Genomic DNA, 24,056 nt, shown 5'->3' with positions numbered 1-24,056 from the left:
GACTAAAATTTGGAAATTAGTGTTGTTGTTTTGCTAAAACATATTGCTTCAAAATTGAGAATACAAGTGTTTAAAGTATCATATTTACTAAGGTTGAACTGATATGGATGGGAGATGAACAAAATATTGAGATCTAAACAAAAAATATTTTTGTTTTTTGCTTTTGTATTTGGAAACCGAATAATTGAGGAAGTTTTAGGAAACCTTCATTAGGGACGTTTTAGCTCCCATTTGGAAAAAATATATACTTTTTTCCAATTACCGGACCCGAGTTTGAATAAAACAAGAAATGTGTTCGTTAGAAACACAATGCCCCCTATTGCGCCGCTTTGAAACAAAATTTTATTTATTTTTTTACCTTTGACCTTGAAGGATGACCATGACCTTGAACTTTCACCACTCAAAATGTGCAGCTTCATGAGAACGCCGCTTTGAAATTTTATTTTTTATTTTTTTTACCTTTGACCTTAAAGGATGACCTTGACCTTGAACTTCCACCACTCAAAATGTGCAGCTTCATGAGAACGCCGCTTTGAATTTTTTTATGAACTTTGACCTTGAATGATGACCTTGACCTTGAACTTCCACCACTTCAAAATGTGCAGCTTCATGAGAAAGCTGCTTTGAAAAACAATTATTTTTTTTGGACTGTTGACCTTGAAGGATGACCTTGACCTTGAACTTTTACCACTCAAAATGTGCAGCTTTATGAGATACAAATGCATGCCAAATATCAAGTTGCTATCTTCAATATTGAAAAAGTTATGGCGAATGTTAAAGTTTACGGACGGACAGACGCCATATATTTGACATTTGACCTTGAAGGATGACTGTGACCTTCACCTTTCACCACTAAAAATGTGCAGCTCCGTGAGATGCACATGCATTCCAAATATCAAGTTGCTATCTTCAATATTGAAAAAGTTATGGCCAATTTTAAAGTTTTTGGACGGACGGACAGACGCCATATATTAGTCATTTGACCTTGAAGGATGACCTTGACCTTCACCTTTCAACACTCAAAATGTTCAGCTCTATGAGATACACATGCATGCCAAATATCAAGTTGCTATCTTCAATAGTGAAAAAGTTATGGCCAATGTTAAAGTTTTTGGACGGACAGACGCCATATATTTGACATTTGACCTTGAAGGATGACCTTGACCTTCACCTTTCACCACTAAAAATGTTCAGCTCCATGAGATACACATGCATGCCAAATATCAAGTTGCTATCTTCAAAAGTGCAAAAGTTATGGCCAATGTTAAAGTTTTTGGACAGACGGACAGACGCCATATATTAGACATTTGACCTTGAAGGATGACATTGACCTTCACCTATCACCACTCAAGATGTGCAGCTCCGTGAGATGCACATGCATGCCAAATATCAAGTTGCTATCTTTAATATTGAAAAAGTTATGACCATTAAAGTTTTCAAACGGACGGACGGACAGACTGACATACACACATACTGACATACTGAAAGACAGTTCAACTGCTATATGCCACCCTACCAGGGGCATAAAAAGCAACTGCAATTGTTTTAGATTCGAAGTCTGTGGAAGGAAATATTTGTTCATCAACTTTACAGAAAATGTGTAAGTAAATAAATGTACTCAACAAGTCTGTAAACAAGTCCCTTTGACTTTACCCATTTTGTATAGCTTCCTATCTCAAATACACCCTGTATGAAAATGATATTGATGAATGGTATGCATATTTACTCATTTATCAGTTAATTCAATAGTGCTTTAATATTCAATAAGCACTCTCTATCTAATTTTACACACACTGAATAGGATACCTTGTAAAAGTCAAATAGCAAATTATTGATCTGTTGTAAATGGTTTTTAAATGAGATAAAACATAATTATGTTAATTACTGTAAATAATTCATATAAGATAAAAATGGACAATTAAATATAATGTACAGGTTTTGCAAAGTTTGCCCTAGATTAAAGCTACTTATTGTCTTATAAAAAATCCACAATGATAACACTTATATTTGGAAATAGTTATGTGCATTCTATCAGTAATATATATAAATATAAGATTTCTTCTTTCAGCCCCTGGACTCCACAAAAAACTACTTCAAAGAATTTCCAGAGAATATTAGTTGAAAAAGCAATAATGATGTATATGCGACAGATTTTATGGATTGTTTAATTTTTAATTCATAACAGTTTAATGCACAAGTGTTACGTCATCGTTGGATACCCTTTCTAAATGAAATTAAACATTTTCTGAATAATATACATATACACTGTAACTCCAATATAGTGCAGTCCGTTATAACGCTGTTACGTACGTATACGAAAAAGAAATTAAAAAACCCTGCGTTTTATTTACATGCTAACGCAGTGTTACAGTTAACAGAGATGCACTTAAATTTGTGCCCGTTATCAGAAAGTCCACGGAAAGCACATTTTTTACATGCTGCGTTTGACGCAATACAATATTTCTTTTTACATGTATCGTATTGCATTCAATCTAAATTTAAATTCGCTCGTCCAATGAAAGCTGTGTCCTGTAATACACTGTACTAATTTTTCTGAAAAATGGCGTAGGCATATGAATTTGTTTACGAAATTCGTAAACATATTTCTTGTCATAAATGTTTAACATTATTTTTTCGTAAGTGATGTTGTAATTATATTGGATTATCGGATAAATGTGCACATTAGAAAAGCGGTACGTATACTGTTATCGTTCGATTCGGTTTATATGCATGTATTTGCGGATGACAACACAGCATGACAATACACAGGACCTATATTATAGGCTATACTTTACCTGTTTTTATAGCCCTCTTAAATAAATAAGCTCAAAACTTATAACGCTGTCCATTTATAATGCTGTTGCGTGGCTTGGACCCCGTCATCCGCGTTATATTGGAATTACAGTGTATCAACAGTATACTTACTAAGGCTGGTTGCTTTTTCATTATCCACACTTTCTGTGTCTGACATTATACACAATCTTTGTTCGACTAAAAAAACAACAGTAATTCCACTATATTGCACCTTTTTGCCCCACTGTTTTTACTCCTCTGCTCCAAATGAAAATAATCCAATTTTCCAGCAGGCACTTTGTTGTAAACTTTTGTCCTTCTGTGTCAATAAGAAGGTGACCACTTAACCAGTCAAATCATATTTTCATATTTGTCTGTATCTTTCTTCGTAATTCAGTTATCATGCACATAATCTACAGAGATACAGCATAAAATCTCATAAAATCATTCGTAATGTTACATTAATAATAACAACAGTCAACTCAATTAGTCTATGTTTATTATAACTATGTAACTTTAATCACTGAAATCAATAACATGATGAAAGATTGAAAATACTTAATCCCTCTTAAATCTATCTACATCAAATTTCAATGACATGAGAATGATTTTAGTAGTGTACTGTTAGTTAAGCAAGTCATACAAGGCTTAATCATACGCTGGTTTCTAAATGATTTCTTCCAAGTTACATTTAATTTCAATCCAGCAACATCAATATTTTGATAACAATCTACTGATTTTAATGTAGCTACAACAAACAATCCTAAAACTATCGCAATATCAATATTGTAAGTCAATGACTTAACATTTTTTTACAATCTTCAGACATAATCTTTTGTTTGCCTGTTTGTGGCTGCCTTTTAGTTCCATCACAAAAATGAACATAAAATACCAAAAGATCAAATAGTGATGAAAAATTTTCTTGACAGTTTCATTGATTGTCAAATAAATATATTATACAATTATTTATTGATCCATTTAACCTAAAGCAGCAATTAGATTATCCAAAGGAAAGTTCCAAACAATCATATATGCTTAACATGGAAACAATAAAAATCTCTACACAACTTGTGGCAGGCTGAAAAATGTATTGATTAAGTTCATCCGAAGACACGTAAACCCATTTCCAATCAAAGCGCATTATTGTCTGTCACTTCTGGCATAAAATAATTCCTATGATTAATTGAAGGACACCCATATAATTGACAATACCGTAGTTGCTTTAATAATCACTCATTTGACAACCAAAAAACTTGAAAATACCATAGTTGCAAAAAATACCATACACACTCTTTAATTAAAACCAGCATTTTAATGAGACTTCGAAGGCGGTAATATTTATAATTAATACTTCAAGTATGAATAATACAAAATTTTAATTACAAAGATGAAGACTTTTATTTGAATTCCAACCAACGAATTCAAAGGCAATTTCAGTCTGAACTTTGTAAGAATCAACTCACTGTCAATGTTCCCAAAACCAAGAATCAGCATATGGACTACAAAGCTCTAGACGTGTATTATCAGCAACCAATATTTGAATAATAAAGCTCAGAGTAGAAGATTACCTTTGACGGCCAATTTATGAATTACAAAGCTCTAGACTTATCAACTTACCAAATTAATTAATGAAAATTTACCCTTAAATCATATTTCAAGTTACATTTTCTGACTCTGTTTTAAGACGCATCTTTTTCATGGAAATCCAATGTATTTCCTGACTTACAATCAAGTAAATACATGCAAAGCTTTAAACTGACAAACTGCAAGCACACAAATTACTTATGCACAGAAATTGTTGACATATCAACTAACCCGAACATGTGCATTACAAAGTTCTAGACTTATCAACTCATCAACATATAAATTAAAAATGTGTAAATGTATCAACTTACCAACATATGCATTACAAATATCAAAACTATCAACAATCCAACATATAATTAACAAGGCTCTAGACCTTTCCAAAATATGAGCTCTAAATCTATTAACAAACGAAAATGTAAATTAAAAAACTCTATAGTTATCATTACTAACCAACAAATGCAAATGACTCAGCTCTAGACTTTTCAACCAACCAACATTTACCCATTTATGCCTAGCGTCTAGAAAAAAGGCCTTGGCAAACAGTGTAGACCCAGATGAGACACCGCATGATTCGGCGTCTCATCAGGGTCTGCGCTGTTTGCTTAAAGAAATTTCTGTAAGAAATATTCTAAATATAGAAATAAATAGACTAGACATCCCTAATTGTGGAAATAATTGATCCAATTTATATGGATGGGAGAGTCCACTAGGCATAAATGGGTTAATTATGCAGTACAAAAAACTAGACTGTCAACTAACAAACATTATACATTACTAAACACTAGACTTTTTACCTAAGAAACATTTGCATACAAAAACTCTCAACTTATCAACTAAACAACAAATGCATATATTTTCTCTGGACTTATAAACTAATCAACATATTAACTACAAATGTCTGGACCAATCACTAGTCAGCATATGCATTTTAACTCTTTCAGTGCTGGAACCGAATTTTGTAGGCCTTTGCAAACAGTTTGGATCCAGATGAGATGCCACAAAACGTGGCGTCTCATCAGGATCCAAACTGTTTGCTAATCTTATAGTATTCTTTGAAAAAAATCGAAGAAAATGCTAATTTTATAAATTCAGCAGACAACATTTTAGCAGATGACAAATTTCCCACCATGCAAATGCTCTGAACTATCAAATAATTAGAGAATAAAATACCATGCTCCGCACTAATCAACAACCAATATATAATGGATTTTTTTTACATGTATCAGCAACCAACATGTGGATTACAAAGCTCTTTACCCATCCTTTACCAATATTTCAATTGACCACTCGCCAGCTGTCAATCAAACTCACATTATAATAAATCAGATTTTGTTTATTGCGGCCACATGGTCCGACAAACAAAGACTTTAGGAGTAATGGAATAAGATTTTAATGAAAACACAACTTAGTGGGTGGAGTGATCGCGTATTTGGCGACTGGTCAATTACAAAGGTCTAGGATTAACCACCACTTGCAAAAATCAAATTATGAATTACAAAGCTCTACACTTATCAACAACCAAAATATAATTACAAAACTTAACATGACTCAGCAACCAACATGTGTATTACAAAGTTCTATACTCATCCTTAACCAATATGTCAATCACTCAGCTCTTGGCTTATAAACGTATGAAATAAAGAGCCCAAGACTTATAAAACATCATATAAATCACAAAGCTTGAGAGTTATAAAACAGCCGAAGTATATATGAAAAAAGCTCTTGACTTATATATAAAACATTCAACATAATCATTAAAAAAATTGAAAGATCCTTTTATGAAAGCTCCATTATGCACTTTTATCAACAAAATTCAAGACCACTCCCGAATTATATCCTATTTCAATGAATGATCCAAAATGCTATGCCACCATCATGCAATTTGATTACCAAGAAGAGTTTTATGGCAATTTCAATTGGTTATTGATTGCACATAGCCATGTAATGGACTGACAGCTACCAGAGTCATCTTTACATTGATAGACTGAGACCAAATTAATGAAAGCAGTCAATATTTCTGTTCTCTTTGAATACAGCTTTAATTGCGTCAATAGCTGCGATATAAAATAATTTTTATCATATGCAAATTGCTGTACGCAGTGACGATAAACAGAAGGGAATGTTTGTCAATACATATTGAACAATCAATATATGGTTTAAAAACAGAAGGTAGCTACGCAAACATTTACACATAAACAGATCTAGTATTGCAAATAATTTCAACGATTGCTTTATTTTGTTCTTTAATTGATGCATTCCATTTTCTAGCCATCACTTGCCACAATAGCACATTATCATTTTAAGAGATCTCGATTTTGGACACCTACAAACCAATCCTTATTATGAAAAAAAACATTATTATAAACACTAAATTGGACCTTTCTTTGTTAGTGACAATTCTAACAGATCTTAATCCTTTCCCACTCAGATGCAAAGTGAAAATGGCTATTGTACAACAGCATAAAACCAGAACAGCCTGCTCAGCAGTATTTAACCCTTTGCATGCTGGGAAATTTGTCTTCTGCTAAAATGTTGTCTGATGAATTTATAAAATTAGCATTTTCTTCTTTTTTTTTTAAAGAATACTATCAGAATAGCAAACAGTTTGGATCCTGATGAGACGCCACGTTCTGTGGCGTCTCATCTGGATCCAAACTGTTTGCAAAGGCCTTTAAAATTCGGTTCCCGCACTTAAAGGGTTAAGGGTTGAAAATAAATCGTTTTAAACTTGAATCTAGTTAGAAAGGTCTGTAATTAAATGTAACTTTGTAAGGGAATACAAATGCGTCAAAATACATAAAAAGGGTTAAGCTGACCATTTCTTAAACAAGGGCTGTTTGTAAAACATGCATGCCCCCCTATATGGGCTATAAGTTGTAGTAGCAGCCATTGTGTGAATACATTTTTTGGTGGTGGTGGTGGTGGTGGTGGTGGTGGTGGTGGTGGTGGTGGTGGTGGTGGTGGTGGTGGTAGTAGTAGTAGTAGAAGTAGTAGTAGTAGTAGTAGTAGTAGTAGTAGTAGTAGTAGAAGTAGTAGTAGTAGTAGTAGTAGTAGTAGTAGAAGTAGTAGTAGTAGTAGTAGTAGTAGTAGAAGTAGTAGTAGTAGAAGAAGAAGTAGTAGTAGTAGAAGTAGTAGTAGTAGTAGTTGCAGTAGCAGTAGCAGCAGCAGTAGCAGCATTACAATACCAATACTTAAGAATGATCAAATGGGAAAAGATAACCTAGCACTGGCAGTAAATATGGGGCTCATTTACAGGTCAGATTTGGAATCTCTGCTGTAAAATGAGATTTTGAATGAATTAAAGGGAGGCAAATCTGTAATAAAAAGAACATGCATAAACCGTAGTTGTTTCCCTTGTTTGAACCATGCTAAATCCTTATAATGCCTATTTCCAGTTTTTGTGACCTTCACCTGTGACCTTTGACCTAGTGACCTCAAAATCAATAGGGGTCATCTGCAAGTCATGATCAATGTACCTATGAAGTTTCATGATCCTAGCCCCAAGCGTTCTTGAGTTATCATCCGGAAACCACCTGGTGGACGGACCGACAGACCGACCGACCGACATGAGCAAAGCAAAATACCCCCTCTTCTTCGAAGGGAGGCATAAAAAGCTTCATCAAGATTGACCCATTATTTATTAAGTTAGGACCTCTACAGCGGTAACAAGGTTTTCTTAGATTTTACCTGGTGACCAACATTTTGGGCGCACATGTCCAAGATATCAACCAAGTTTAGATAATGTCAAAATAAACATTCTGAAGTAAATTCATCAAGGCTCAGTCATGAATTCCACTTCTTGAGATTAGCAAGGTTTTTCTAACCCTTAAAGCGCTGGAGCTGAATTTTAAAGGCCTTTGCAAACAGTTTGGATCCAGATGAGACGCCACAGAACGTGGCGTCTCATCAGGATCCAAACTGTTTGCTATTCTGATAGTATTCTTTGAAAAAAATCAAAGAAAATGCTAATTTTAGAAATTCTGCAGACGACATTTTAGCAGACGACAAATTTCCCAGCATGCAAAGGGTTAAGATTCTCATGACCTAGTTTTTGGACACACATGATGCAGATTCGAACTAAGCCTTAGTATATTAATGCTCAACATTCATTAAGTGTCATCAAGATTGAGTCATTAATGTGCCTTCTATACTCGCAATAAGGTTTTTCAATAATTCAATCTATTGACCAAGTTTCAGGAGGCATATGACCCAGATTCGAACTTGGTCCAGACATTGTCGAGATAATCATTCTAACCAAGTTTCATCCATTTTCAATAAAAGATGTGGCAACTAAAGAAGTCACATGCTTAAAGTTGATGAAGGACAACGCACAAAGCTGGACATTGACTAACCTCACAATATGCCACCTCACTTTGTCAGCTTTTGTTCAAATTTATACATTTTTATGCCCCCCTTCGAAGTAGAGGGGGTGTATTGCTTTGCTCATGTCGGTCTGTCGGTCGGTCTGTCGGTCTTTCGGTCGGTCCGTCCACCAGGTGGTTGTCAGACGATAACTCAAGAACGCTTAGGCCTAGGATCATGAAACTTCATAGGTACATTGATCATGACTCACAGATGACCCCTATTGATTTTGAGGTCACTAGGTCAAAGGCCAAGGTCACTGTGACCCGAAATAGTAAAATGGTTTCCGGATGATAATTCAAGAACGCTTATGCCTAGGATCATGAAACTTCATAGGTAGATTGATCATGACTAGCAGATGACCCCTATTGATTTTCAGGTCACTAGGTCAAAGGTCACGGTGACCCGAAATAGTAAAATGGTTTCCGGATGATAATTCAAGAACCCTTATGCCTAGGATCATGAAACTTGATAGGTAGATTGATCATGACTAGCAGATGACCCCTATTGATTTTCAGGTCACTAGGTCAAAGGTCAAGGTCACGGTGACCCGAAATAGTAAAATGGTTTCCGGATGATAACTCAAGAACGCTTATGCCTAGAATCATGAAACTTGATAGGTACATTGATCATGACTGGCAGATGACCCCTATTGATTTTCAGGTCACTAGGTCAAAGGTCAAGGTCACAGTGACCCGAAATAGTAAAATGGTTTCCTGGTGATAACTCAGGAAAGCTTATGGCTAGGATCATGAAACTTCATAGGTACATTGATCATGACTGGCAGATGACCCCTATTGATTTTCAGGTCACTAAGTCAAAGGTCAAGGTCACAGTGACAAAAACATATTTACAAAATGGCTGTCACTACAACTTAGAGCCCATATGGGGGGCATGCATGTTTTACAAACAGCCCTTGTTTAATAGGCTTTAATCGATAGCAGATTTAACCTTCATTAACAGGGAAAACATATACCTTTTTAGGAGGAATGGGGCACAAATTACTTCACATCAAAATAAATTCGAATCATAAACAAGGGCTGTTTGTAAAACATGCATGCCCCCCATATGGGCTCTCCGTTGTAGTGAGAGCCATTGTGTGAATATGTTTTTTGTCACTGTGACCTTGACCTTTGACCTAGTGACCTGAAAATCAATAGGGGTTACTGCCAGTCATGATCAATGTACCTATGAAGTTTCATGATCCTAGCCATAAGCATTCTTGAGTTATCATCCGGACACCATTTTACTATTTCAGGTCACCGTGACCTTGACCTTTGACCTAGTGACCTGAAAATCAATAGGGGTCATCTGCGAGTCATGATCATTCTACCTATCAAGTTTCATGATCCTATGAATAAGTGTTCTTCAGTTATCATCCGGAAACCATTTTACTATTTCGGGTCATCGTGACCTTGACCTTTGACCTAGTGACCTGAAAATCAATAGGGGTCATCTGCAAGTCATGATCAATCTACCTATCAAGTTTCATGATCCTAGGCCTAAGCCTTCTTGAGTTATCATCCGGAAACCATTTTACTATTTTGGGTCACTGTGACCTTGACCTTTGACCTAGTGACCTCAAAATCAATAGGGGTCATCTGCGAGTCCTGATCAATCTACCTATCAAGTTTCATGATCCTAGGCCTAAGCGTTCTTGAGTTATCATCCGGAAACCATTTTACTATTTCGGGTCACTGTGACCTTGACCTTTGACCTAGTGACCTCAAAATCAATAGGGGTCATCTGCGAGCCATGATTAATCTACCTATCAAGTTTCATGATCCTAGGCCTAAGCGTTCTTGAGTTATCATCCGGAAACCATTTTACTATTTCGGGTCACCGTGACCTTGACCTTTAACCTAGTGACCTCAAAATCAATAGGGGTCATCTGCGAGTCATGATCAATGTGCCTATGAAGTTTCATGATCCTAGGCCCAAGCGTTCTTGAGTTATCGTCTGACAACCACCTGGTGGACGGACCGACCGACAGACCGACATGAGCAAAGCAATATACCCCCTCTTCTTCGAAGGGGGGCATAATAAATAAAAATAGCATTGCAGTTACAGAACACAATCAAAGAGCAAATGAATCTTAGGAATCCAACAACAAAACACATATAACTACAGTACACTCCACGAGTTTTCCAAAAAAAAACGCGGTCACTCTGCGTTTTTATTCCTGCTAGCAAGTGTTTACGCGGAGTTTGAAAGCGAGACAAAATGCGGCATTCCTCCGAGTTCGCTATACCCGCGGCGTGTATTACTTTAGCCTAGTCGGTAATTGCAGACAATTTCCGTTCTTATCAGCGACCGCCGCGCAACACCGCGTTAGCAGTGTGCTACTGGGCATGCTAAAAAATAAAAACATTGTCATTAAAAATTGTTTAAATACCGTGGCTTATAAAAATAAAGATAATTGTATTAACAATTCATATATGTTTTTATTCACAGGTACGTCGACAATAAGAATATACGACACGTAAAGCGTTTTGACCAATTAATATTTAATTCATAACACATATAACATCAGAATAAATGTTCCGTTTAATTTCCAAATGAGAATACTCGTTTGTTATCCGAAACAAGCTTCCGATTTTTTATGTTAACACGACGTTTACAAATGCTTCCAATATACAGTCATCATGTATATTTCCCGACAAAAGCGTGCGAAAAATATGCTACAATGTACAAGTTCAAGGTTTATGCGTGGAAAGCGTGGAAAGTGTGCATGTATTGATTTTTTTATACAAACTTTGTAGTGCAGAGAACACTGAATTCTGTTGATTTCGGTTAAAAGTTTCTTTGGTATTTTTTACCACAATTATATCGCGAATAATTTTATATTTCCTCCAAATTAATTTCAATTCAAATATCTTTATCGTTACGGTATTTTAGAATAGTAATTATTGAAACAGTTATTGTACTGTATACTGATTAAAGAGAACATCGGGACGGAACTGGATAAAGCGTTTGGCGTTATGTGTTGTTTTGACAAAAGGGATTAACATGTGTGAATGTCACTCTGCTGATTTGGTCCAAAATAACTGGTAAACATTGTTTTGAATGTCGATGCAACGAGAACACAACTGTGAATATTTAATGCAACTCTCAACTCAAAAGTTACCACCTTCTTTTAGCAAGCAATGGAATAACCAACCTACGAAGAAAAAATAAAAGCTTTAGTGAGCAGTGAATTGACTTTGTTCCGACAATTAAAACCATTTATTATGCATTCTTTGAACATGTTTACTTGAGTAAGTTATGCATTCAGACAGGAAGCGGCTTTTCCTTTGATAACGTCAAACTGTCAATTCACACAGATTTCCGAGACTTTTAATAGGGTCCTCAGTCATTTGTTTACATGTTCAGTATAGAACAAGATGTGTTTGTGAAACACAATGTCCCCCTATATGATGTTTGACATTGTAGGATGACCTTGACCTTGTGAAGGATGACCTTGACCTTGACCTTTCACCACTCAAAATGTGCAGCTCCATGAGATACACATGCATGCCAAATATCAAGTTGCTATCTTCAATATTGCAAAAGTATTAATAAAATAAGCGATTTGGGCCACATATATTTGACCTCTGACCTTGAAGGATGACCTTGACCTTGACCTTTCACCACTCAAAATGAGCAGCTCCATGAGATGCACATGCATGCCAAATATCAAGTTGCTATCTTCAATATTGCAAAAGTATTCATAAAATGAGCGATTTTGGCCACATATAATTGACCTCTGACCTTGAAGGATGACCTTGACCTTGACCTTTCACCACTCAAAATGTGCAGCTCCATGAGATACACATGCATGCCAAATATCAAGTTGCTATCTTCAATATTGCAAAAGTATTCATAAAATGAGCGATTTTGGCCACATATATTTGACCTCTGACCTTGAAGGATGACCTTGACCTTGACCTTTCACCACTCAAAATGTGCAGCTTCATGAGATACACATGCATGCCAAATATGAAGTTGCTATCTTCAATATAGCAAAAGTTATTGCAAAATGTTAAAGTTGGCGCAAACAGACAGACCAACAGACCAACAGACAGACCAACAGACAGGGCAAAAACAATATGTCCCCCACTACTATAGTGGGGGACATAAAAAACACCTGCTAACATAAAAACTTTGGATTAAATTATCAAAATAAAAACAATGTTGCAAACTGTTATTATTTTAATTGGTAAGTATCAGTTTAAAGACGAAGTTTTGTTTGTCGTAAATCAACGAGTTTTCTATACAACTACTTCTACAACCACTTGGGGATCGATCTATCTTGGTTGTTTTTTTTAATGGTATATTATATATATATATATATATATATATATATATATAAATATATACATGTACTTGTAATAAATGTAATTTTATTTGAAAATCAGGAAGTCAAACTAAGTTAAATTGAACGTTATCCGCGTTGCCAACGCCGAGGGCCGCCTCAAATCATGCAAACGCCGCGTATTGCGAAATTTTCTTAATCTCCCTCGGCGTTACTGCACGCGGCGTATGGAGGGAAATTAAGGAAAACGCATGGAGTGTACTGTATAACCACATATAATCCAATTATAAAAGCCTTAAATCTGTCTGAACTAGACGTTTAGATCCACATAAAACCTTCACTTTTCCATGCGATAGGAATGCCTCAAAGACTCAAAGGTATCAATGTAATCAATTCATGGCAGACTTTGCTATATGCGTGCAACAATTAATGGAACACTAAAACTCTTTCTCCATATAGGGTCTAATTTTTAATTGATCCAATCAATTATTCACAACGCGGCTTCCAGAATTCACTTAAGAACCATGGTGCTACATGCACTGGATTTTATGATTCAATGTCATAAAGGACACAGATTTTAATGATCACTATATCCAGAGAAGAAAATCTGCCACAACAGCAGTAAAGGAGCCTAATAATCTTCCTCTGTAAAGGGGAAAATATCAACCTATTAACCCTTTGCATGCTGGGAAATTTGTTTTCTGATAAAATGTTGTCTGCTGAATTTCTAAAATTAGCATTTTCTTTGATTTTTTCCAAAGAATACTATCAGAATAGCAAACAGTGTGGATCCTGATGAGACGCCACGTTCCATATCAGCGGTTCCAGCACTGAAAGAGTTAACATCTATTACAGACATGTGTTTTAACATGCATATTTCCTCTTTTAAAAACATTCTGCAATCTAGTAACAAGGATAAACTTATGAAAGCATTAGGAAAACATAAAAACAATTTTCTCATAAACATTTTTTCAAATACATTTTTTCGAAGAGGAAGTCATCATGTGACAAACAAGATGGCAACATCCATGATGAGACAAGTATTTTTCGCTGTTTTATACCCTGTATTAAGCTGCTTGTATTAATTGTTGAAATGCTACTCACTTTCCAGCCATATCCACAAGAAAGTGATTAGCATTTTTATTGTATTAATATTAGCTATATATATCGACTTTACTCGCTGCAAAATTTCTTAGTGGGACACAAAATTACAGCATCCGCTTAGAAGATTCGCGGAGAGTAAAGTCGAGGTAAGGAGAGATTATTAAAACGAAATTAACGCTTATCAATTTCTTGCTGATATGGCTGAAAAAATATCTTAACAATTAAAACAAGTTATAAAGGGAATAAAATGGCGAAAAAGTACGTGTCTCGGCATGGACGTCTTCTTTGTCACACAATTACCCCCTCTGTTTCAATGGGATTCAAATCTACAACTACAAAGATTCCATGGGAATTTTAGACCACTGCAGTATGCATATTAATAGTGCTGATGGATAAAGCTGTACTTAATATTTACATTTCATTCATATAGATTTTATCTTTTTTTCCCCACCTGTGAAAACTATCCCCAGGAGAATATTCTATAATTAAACAAATATTTATTGGAATGATTGTTTAAAAAAGCTCCATGTATAAAGCAACCATTTGTTTAATACTTAAATAAATGATAATCTCTTTCTAGGATACCCTATAACTATAAGCCCTATATGCCCTTTTAAATACGCATGCTAAAAAAGGTAATTTTTTGAGCCAAAGTTAAGAAATATAAAATATATAAAGCAAATGAATCATAAGCAATAAAAAGGTGCACAAAAACGTATAACGTTCCAATAATAAGAAAGAGAAATTATATTTTCCACTTTTCAAAAGACAACTTTTTCCTTCACAAAAATTATTTATTACATAATAAACAACACATTCAACTGCAAAAACTCCGTGAATACATTAATTGACCACTTGTTATTAAAAGTTCAAATCCAATATTCAAACACTTTCTACTTTTTATGAAAAAAAATTAGTTAACTATGTGAGCTTAATAAAATTCTCTTGTAACATAAAACTGTTCTAGACCATACTTTGACCACGCTATTGAAAACTAACACTTAACTGTCTTTTATTCAAATTCAATGCGTTTACAATAGACGGTCACAGTTAAAAGAACTTGACTTTTCCTTGGATCAATACCCCTGGTGAATTTTTTTACCCTTCAAAGATATTATTCAAATTTCTTACCATTATACCTTAATGTCATAAATTATTTGCTATGAAAGAATTTACAACTGCTCCAATCCATGTTATACCTTGTGGACGAAGCCTTTCAAGCCTATGGCATTTAAGATTTCAAAGATTTATTGACATTGTAATTTGCTGTAATATTAAGTGTCTATAAAAGCATTGGTCATGATTTGTGGGATTAATTCCAATTGAAACATAAAATCTTTTAATAAAACATTGACAAGAAATCAAGGACTGGGTTTGAAACAATTTGTATTTGACTGTCTATTAAAGCGCTAAAAACTTGTATTTGTGCATGATTTTTGGGATTAATTCCAAGTGAAACATAAAATCTTTTAATAAAATATTGACAAGAAATCAAGGACTGGGTTTGAAACAATTTGTATTTGATACAGAAATGTCAAGTATTATTTATATCAATACTCAATATGAGCTGCCTAATGCCAAGATGGGTCCTATGCTATATGCAACAATACTATCTATAGACCAGCCTGGGCATGTGCCATCACCATCTAGTGCAGATATACGCGATATTTTTTATTCATCTTATGTGATCAATAGATTTTAAAGTTATTTGCAGCAAACTGCACAGGCTAATCTGGGACAACATGCTAAGGACATGCATTAAACGCCCTTTTCACAGAGCACAGCCCATATACATCCCTGTTGAAAATAGTTATCAAAAGCTTAGTTATGATTACCAGCATGTCAACTGTGCTCTGTTTCCCAGATACTTAAGGCAAAATCAAAATTTGAAATTTGATATGCCAATAGTATACTTTAGTAATTTTTTTCCAATAATCCATTTTCAAACATTCAATGATTGAAATTGAATGACATTTGGCTTCATGACAAAACAAAACAAAATTCTATATTAAAATTAAATTAGTTCATACAAGAGAACACTGATAGTCAAATGTCTGATAGAACACATTTGAAATTGCTGAGTAAATTTGTTTTGAACAAATTTATGAAATATAGCTTAAATTACAAATATTTGACACCATGCATATTTAGTAATTGGTCTGGATTTGCTTTTATACTTTTAACTTAAATGAAATGTTGATTGTTAATTATCCAACAGTGTAGTAGAAACAATTGTGTAGAAAGTAAAGCATTTTACAGAAATGAGCTGACCCTGGGTAAATGGAACTTAATGCATGTATGCAAGATATCAGGGATGGAAACTAATGTTTTACAATCGGTTACCCACACGGGCAAACATCTCTAGTATTTTGGTTGCCCAGCTAAAGACTAAAGAGCCCTGGAGTACCATGAACATGTAGTGTCATGTGTATCTAATAAAAATTACACACTTTCTGTGTGTATTATGTCTTACTATGAATCTGAGCTGAATCATTTCCATGGCATTGATAAATGAATATTATTAAATTAGTTATTAATCCACAGTCACCATTTTTTATTAAATGTTTAATTACACTGAATTGTTTCAAGCTTAAAAAAGCTAGGTGCCCGACAGGACTACCAACTTTTGAATTAGACGAGTTGCCCAGGTCAAAATTTACTGGCTCCAGGATCACGGGCAACCACGAACTTTCATCCCTGTTGTTGCAGATTAATCTGGCACTACACTTTCATCTTGCATGAAGTATTAAAGCAAATATCCAGTCTAGGCGCAAATTGTCCTGTCTGCTTATCATGTGCCAACTACACAGGCCAATCTGGGACGATACTGCAACTATAGGCATTAAGCCCGGTTTTCCAAATGCTCAAAGTATTAAACACAAATGTAAGAACCACAACTTCATTTTAAAAAGTACAAAAGACAACATGAGTAAGCTCCCTTATTTATGGAAAGAAACAAATAATGAAGACTGCATACCTACACATTGCAAATGGATTGAGGGCATGGAGTTTTGGATTGAAAATAAAATTAAAATAGACGTACATTTTATTGTTGTTATCAAACAACTGATTCTATATATCAATGTACTCCAGAAAAGTTTGAGAAGCCAATTATTTTTTTCAAAGTAGCCAGTGACTCAGCAATAAAACAGGTGTATTTGCAACGAAGATCGCAGTGGTGTAGTGGATGAGGTGTCCGCCTAGCGATCGGGAGTTTGTGGGTTCGCTCCCCACTCAGGGAGCGTTCTCATTATCTCCTCCATAGACACCTAGTACTGGTTCTTCCCAGGAAACGGACTCAAAAATGTACGTCCCTCTGCCTATAATGCTCTAAAGGGCGCTTGGCAGTATATATAGATAGATAGATAGATTTCAATTGCTGTTTTGGGGAAAATAGCCGGCATTTAGATTGAATTTTACCGGTGAAATTACCGGCTGCTGGTGCTTCCTGAGAACACTAATATATACCAAAAGCAAGACTATATGATCATGTGTAAGCGACAAATTCATAACATACCATGTTTTTGTTGATTATATACTAGGTTCTGAATAAAAAAAACCATAATATACAGTCATGTTGTTTGGTCTCCATGATATACATTTCTCAAAACATTATTTTTTGCAGAGATGTCACAGGTAATTATAATTGATTAGTTGCTTAATCTATAATGATCATACAAGTTATGCCAACCACTGGGATTGAGTGCTTACACATTTGGTTATTTCTAGGCATGCAAATCATTTTTTATTAAAAATAACAGTGCATGTGGGAGCCTTTTTTTGCCCACTTTACTCAAAATAGGAATGATTATAGCTTTAAAAATGTAATATTAACTAATTGATTTAGCAAAGCCAACCAAATTAAGTTATGTTATTTGTTTTCCCACTTCACTTGACATATTTATTGTTTTCCACCTGAGTTCTGTCAAATTTGCAGCCCATGGATATTGGTTATTTTGATTAATTAAACTAGCAATGAGTGTTGTTTGCCTCAAATGATGTGAACATTTTCTACTGCATGTATGCACCAGTCCCAAAAAAGAACATGAACATCTACTCACACTAATACAATGTAAAGACCATGTACGAAATGTGTCCGCTGTGACCTTGACCTTAAAGCACCCAACACCATACATGCCAGACGTCCCGATCTCGGCGGGACAGTCCCGCTTTTGGGCCCTTTGTCCCGGCGTCCCGATATGAGACGATTTGTCCCGACATTCGTACAAAACGATGTAAGGTCTATAGGTTCCCAATAAAATTCGCTATTCAAGCTCTGTTTCGCTAACACTTACCACCGCTAATCCCTTTATTGCCCCCAATTAACAATCTGATTCTACTTCTCTGGTGTTCCAGTGTTGTTTATGACACCTTATCAGCGATTTATCGGCTAATTATTGATTTTATCAGGCATTCACACCAGGGTGGTCTTCAAGATAGTGGTCGCTTATTGCTATCGATAGTTGTATTATAATGAAAGAAGAAAGGGAAAATCTGGGCCATAGAACGGTTGAGGTGTTGTTGGCAGTTAAAATGAACACAAAGACGGTTTGCTTCCACCAAAAACCTACCTCGGAAATGTGTATGGCCGCGCATTCCGTGTCAAGCTGATGTAACTGTTCAGTTGATAGTTTACTGTAACCCGTACTTTCAGTGTACTGGATAGCCTCCCCTGGGTTAATGTTTGCCATTGAAAGTAATATAATGAGTATTGTTGTCATAATATTCCAGATTTTGTACTCTAAAAAGATGAATATTATCTTCATTGTTTGCTATTGTCTTATTTAAAAAACTGTTATTGTTATGTTTTAGATTTCATGCTTCATATCAGATGTTTTATGTCTTGAATAAAAGTATCAAGAGTTTTTGTTAGTACTATACTGACTACAGTAAAGGTGGAATGCTAGATCGTTTTAGGTGTCCTGCTTTTTGGTCAAATGTCCCGACAATTTTTTATGGAATGTCCCGCTTTGGACCTAAAAAATTCTGGCATGTATGCTCAACACAGTTTTTTTTTACCAGACACTTCTTATAGATATTATAATTATTGGTGCCAATCAAATTCACAATCCCAAAAAGTACAATAAATCTATTGGCAATATTAAAAATATGCTCAAAAGTGTTAGCAGTGATATTGACCTTTAAGCAAATTACATGGTTTTGCATGCAACAAGTTGTTCTGATATAATGATCATTTGTACTGAATTTCTTTACAGGCAAATCAAAGTTATGTACAGGACACAAAACATGAACTTTCCGTACATACATATATGGACTCTTAAGACCAGGGATCATATTTTCCCGCAACATCAATCGGTCCGGATTTAAATCGGGAAAAAGTGTCCGAAATCATGACAAATAACGTTAAAATATATACCATTGATTTTGCTATTCATGAAGATGGTATAATAAATGTACAAGTTAAATTCCCTTAGGCATTATTTTTAAACGGAACATACGAGTTTTCTCATTTTGTTTTATCATTTGCTATTTCATTGACATTGGTTGTTTCGTGTGCTGTTTTATCTGACTGTTTTTCATCGTTGTCAAAATTATTAGTCTGTATAAATCTATACCGATGTTATAAATCGTTGTCAACTTGATAATAGCTTACAAACATGCATTGAACCATACAAATGTCTGTGCGTAGGTTTGTTACTGACAATAACACAACCAAATAATTAAGAAATAATTCATGTACGTTATAGTTTGTAGTCAAATAACCCATGGCCGATAGTTAAGATGCGTAGGGATTAAATGATTTGAAACCACGCATCTAAACTTTCGGTCGTGGGTTATTCAACAACAAACAATAAAGAACACAAATTATTTCGATTCTAACACGATTTTTACTGAAGTTTTATACAATGTATATTATTTTTCTTGTGTACTATCTTATGTGAAGTTCCGCCTATAAAAATAACTTTCCGCTGTTCTGTCGATCAGATCCGCGACTTTTATTTATTAATGGCCGAATTATTACGCTGATGGAAAATGTATCGGCATATTTTGTTTAATTACAGCGCGTGCTTTCAGTGTATAAGGTCCGCCCACAATTATTGCAGAATATCCGATTTTCTTCTTTGTTTATATGACAGTTTACTGTATCATGCATGAAACGCACAATTTCCACGAGGATAACATCGAGGTTTGTATCTCCAAAGTAACTGTCAACGATTTTATCCTGGATGAGTAAACCTTACAGACCGATTGTGCTATAAGCCAGTGAAATTATCGATTGATATTGACACGGGGTTATTCACGCGTGACTAATACACAGCCGCGCGAATCTTTGCTGCTTGAGGCCAAACTCTGATACTAGTCGGCTGACGTGCAATAATCTGGTCCTGACCGGTTTAGAGACTGCAGCGAATGGTTTATCACACCTAATCGAGATAAGAATGTAATTAGGGTGTGCACTGTGTAATCGATTTCATGACATGGGAATTTTAGCAAACAGAATCAGACCGACTGTTTGGGATTTTCAATCGGTCTTTCATGACCTCAATCGGTCTAGGACCGACAAAACCGACAAAAATATGATCCCTGCTTAAGACATTTCAAGTGTCTACTGTGACCTTGACCTTAAAGTGAGCGACATGGTTGTGAAAGTGACCAGTTATGATATATAATTTATTTTGATAATTTGTTAATCATCCAGTGTGACCTTGAGCTGAAAGTGAGTGGCATGGTTGTTGCATGCAGAATTTCATCTTGATATGATGGCCATTTGTGCCAATTTATTTCAAAATACCTTAATACATTTGTCTACAACTAATGAGTCAAAACAAAATCTTGTACTTTTATTTCCAAGTGTTCACAACAGCGTTTTTCCCAATCACTTTGGGAAAGGTACCGGTACCGGTCAAAGTGAAAAAATCAGTAGTGTTTTCATCCAAAGTGGGAAATTTATTAATTATGCAAAAAACTTTCATAAAGCATGTACAAATAATAAATTGCATATTAACATCAAAGTGTTGAGTGATTTCCTGCAAAATCCTGATCTATTTGCACTAAACAATGAGTTTATTAACCTATAAGAGTATGCCTCAAAGGCACTGAAGATGCGAACAATTGTGAATAACCAAATGTCACTATCAATTGATTTTTTCCCTGGTTTTGTGTTAGTTTGTATGCGTTACTATACCTACCACACTAATCAGTCCTTACAGTGTACTCCTAAATATAAAAAAATTGTGGCCAGTAACTTAGAAGACTGATGATTACAACTGGGTGAAATCCTCGCTGAAATTGTGCACTTCATTATTAATATTGTCAAAACATTTAATTGCAGCCGGGTGGTGAAAAGTGTGCAGCCAGTCTGGGCAGGTCAGGCCTTGACACTAACTTTTTTGACAGGGTACCCGGAGGGAACCCTACTTTCAACTTTTGGTGGCCCTCACCCAAACTAGGGTTCCCTCTTGTTTCAACACACAGCTACTCTCGGCTTAAGGGCAAATAAATACATTTGAAGCTTACTAGTACACATTTTTATTTCCTATATTCAATTCTGTTGCCATTTAAAGCAGACCCATTAAAAGCTCATAACCTTGTCTTGTAAATTTTTGATATCATGTATTTCATCAATTTCATCAGCATTGTCATCCTTGTCATAATCATCTTCAGCATTATCATCTTCAGCATTGCCCTTTGCCGCCAGAACTTAGCTTTTCGGAAGTTCTTATTATAAACTTTTAAGAAATAATTACCACCATCTATTCTAGTTGCCTGAAATAACATAAAGCATATTTTTATTACAAACTATCAACAACAAACAAACACATACATGTCACTATCTTTAAATGTCCGAACTTTAACATATCCGAAATATAGTACACCAAGTGAACGATATTCTTTTTATTTCAGAAATTGTTGGTATCTTAATCAAATAATATCCTTCCAAGTTCATTATAATAATGGAACTATTAAACAGAAATGCTCACAAATACCTGTAGAAAAAAAGTATATACCGGCATGTGTTTTGTGGAGAAATTATCTTTTGCCAGCCGTATCGCCTATGGTTTTGATTAAAGAAATAGCAGCCCTAATTGGGGGCTCAATATCATAAAGGAGCCATTAATAATCCGATAATCTGATAATAACCCCCATAAAACTTGACAATAGCAGTAAAAACACCGTTTGTAACACTTACACGCTTCAGTGATTTCAATATACTCTCTGCACTGTAGGTCGCTTACATTGTCGAAAATCATTATTTACAACTGACAGACGCTGGCCGCTAATGCTTAGTCGCTTGCTTTCGATTCGCAGTACATTTTCGGATAAGATTTTATCGATTTTTTTTATACGCCGCTCTTTAAAAATTGGAGGCACTTTAAAAAATTCAAATGGTCGATCAAGACAAAGTGGTTCTATAAATTTAGGGTTCCCGGAGGACCACTCAGCTTGAAAGAACTGGTGGTCCTCGCCAAAATCTGGGGGCCTCGGGTCCCCGGACCACCGTTAGTGGCGAACCCTGGACACCTCGCTTACAGGGTGAGTGCTCGAAATCTTTCCACAAATCCCGCTTTAGTTGGGTACCATGACATTCCCCTGCCAAGTTGGAATTCATCCTCGAATTCGAGACATAGAAAAGTAAATTACTGATCTCCACGAACCCACGGACAAGTTCTACGGAGAACAGTTTCCCGCCATGGTCCCTCGTTAGGCAACATTGTCGCCGGGTGGTGAAAAGTGTGCAGCCAGTCCGGGACTTGAACCCATGACACCTCGCTTACAAGGCGAATGCTCAATCATGGACGAACCATCTTTCGAACCTCATAATTTTTTACGCGTCAATTATAATCAAATATAATGTTGAAAATAGTGAAACATATTTACAAGTACTATATTTGATAAATAATTTGTTTCTTCATGACTGGCAACTGTAATTGCTATGTAAATCCTCTTTTGATAACAGATTTTTGCAAGTTTCCAGCACATCCATATCATGTAAAACTATCAATACCGCCCAAACAATGAGTACCTGCTTTCGAACCTTTCAGTGTACAACATTAAAAATAAATTAGTCACATGTTTTGACCATGGTCATGTTTTTATAGATTGTTTCTTACATATGTGAAAAGAAATACAATGATTTTTACATGTTTTATGATTAATCAACTTATTCTACCTGTTTTTTACGCATTTTTGTCGATTTGCAGCTACGCTCGAGTCGACGTAAACAAATAACTAATACTAAAAAACGGTGATGTAGTGCGCGTGCGCACATGCGCATAAAATGTAAAACTTATGAAGGGTTCGAAAAGAGGTGAGGTTCGAGAAGAGGTACTTTAGCGATACCAACTGAGCTAACCAGGCCAACACACATCTTTCCACCAATCCCGCTTTAGTTCAGTACCGTTACATATATAATGAAAGTTTTTAGTTATACAAATAAAAAAAGACCTTAAATACCTATCATGATGCTCTACTGTAACCAATGTGTCCGAAAAATGAACAGATCGAGTAATATACTAGTTTACTGTCAAATCAATTAGGAACGCGTCTTACCGATATCTTCGACAATATTTTGTGTCAGGCAGGCATTATTTGTTGAGTCCTTCATGTTCTATAAGACTGTCAACACCAGATACAAATTACTTGATCGACAATCGTGTTTTAATATCTCCAAACAAATAAAAATCGAACGCTCAGCGGCAGTGACCTCCCTTGAATTTTCAGACTGCGTTTGGACTAGTATTTACAAAAGAACGTCTAGGTACATTATAATATAACCTAAACCAGTCGTAGTCGTAGAAACATAAACAATATGGCGGACATCAGGTATATTTTAAAAAGCATAATCTTGACACTCAATAAAATTAATAGCAGACGCCAGTGTTTAGGTTATAAAACATATGATTGTATGTGTTTTGTAAATACTAACCGGGTATTTGCGCAAGAAGTGAAATTA

General features: G+C 35.3%; 2 protein-coding genes and 1 long non-coding RNA gene across 8 annotated transcripts in view; 1 reads left to right on the top strand and 2 right to left on the bottom strand.

Moving 5' to 3' along the window:
- The window catches only part of LOC127840876 (fibronectin type 3 and ankyrin repeat domains protein 1-like), a 62,035-nt gene extending 38,201 nt beyond the window's left edge, over positions 1-23,834 (bottom strand). The window contains exon 1 of one of the 2 annotated variants that reach the window (XM_052369309.1): positions 23,654-23,834. In XM_052369309.1, the coding sequence (XP_052225269.1) occupies positions 23,654-23,708 (55 nt within the window). In that variant the 5' untranslated portion in view covers positions 23,709-23,834. Of the gene's footprint in view, positions 1-2,925; positions 3,164-23,653 lie in introns of those variants that run through there. The other variant, XM_052369310.1, reaches the window with a different exon arrangement.
- Positions 9,763-10,775, bottom strand: LOC127840877 (uncharacterized). Of its 2 annotated transcripts, none has more exons than XR_008030613.1 (2): positions 10,511-10,775; positions 9,763-10,220 (listed from the first exon to the last, which is right to left on the bottom strand). It is a non-coding gene; the product is annotated as an uncharacterized LOC127840877 (long non-coding RNA). The 2 variants fall into 2 exon arrangements; XR_008030612.1 differs by lacking the exon at positions 10,511-10,775 and adding an exon at positions 10,366-10,489.
- A 32-nt stretch (positions 23,835-23,866) lies between the features above and the next one.
- The window catches only part of LOC127840875 (HEAT repeat-containing protein 4-like), a 124,028-nt gene continuing 123,838 nt past the window's right edge, over positions 23,867-24,056 (top strand). For all 4 annotated transcript variants that reach the window (XM_052369305.1, XM_052369306.1, XM_052369307.1 and 1 more), the window contains exon 1: positions 23,867-23,926. The gene's annotated coding sequence lies outside the window, so the exon portion shown is untranslated. The remainder of the gene's footprint in view (positions 23,927-24,056) is intronic.

The sequence above is a fragment of the Dreissena polymorpha genome, chromosome 8, assembly GCF_020536995.1.
Source record: "Dreissena polymorpha isolate Duluth1 chromosome 8, UMN_Dpol_1.0, whole genome shotgun sequence".
In the NCBI taxonomy this organism is placed as follows: domain Eukaryota; kingdom Metazoa; phylum Mollusca; class Bivalvia; order Myida; family Dreissenidae; genus Dreissena; species Dreissena polymorpha.
The sequence above is the reverse complement of the archived record's forward strand: the minus strand, read 5'-3'. Positions and strand labels throughout refer to the sequence as shown.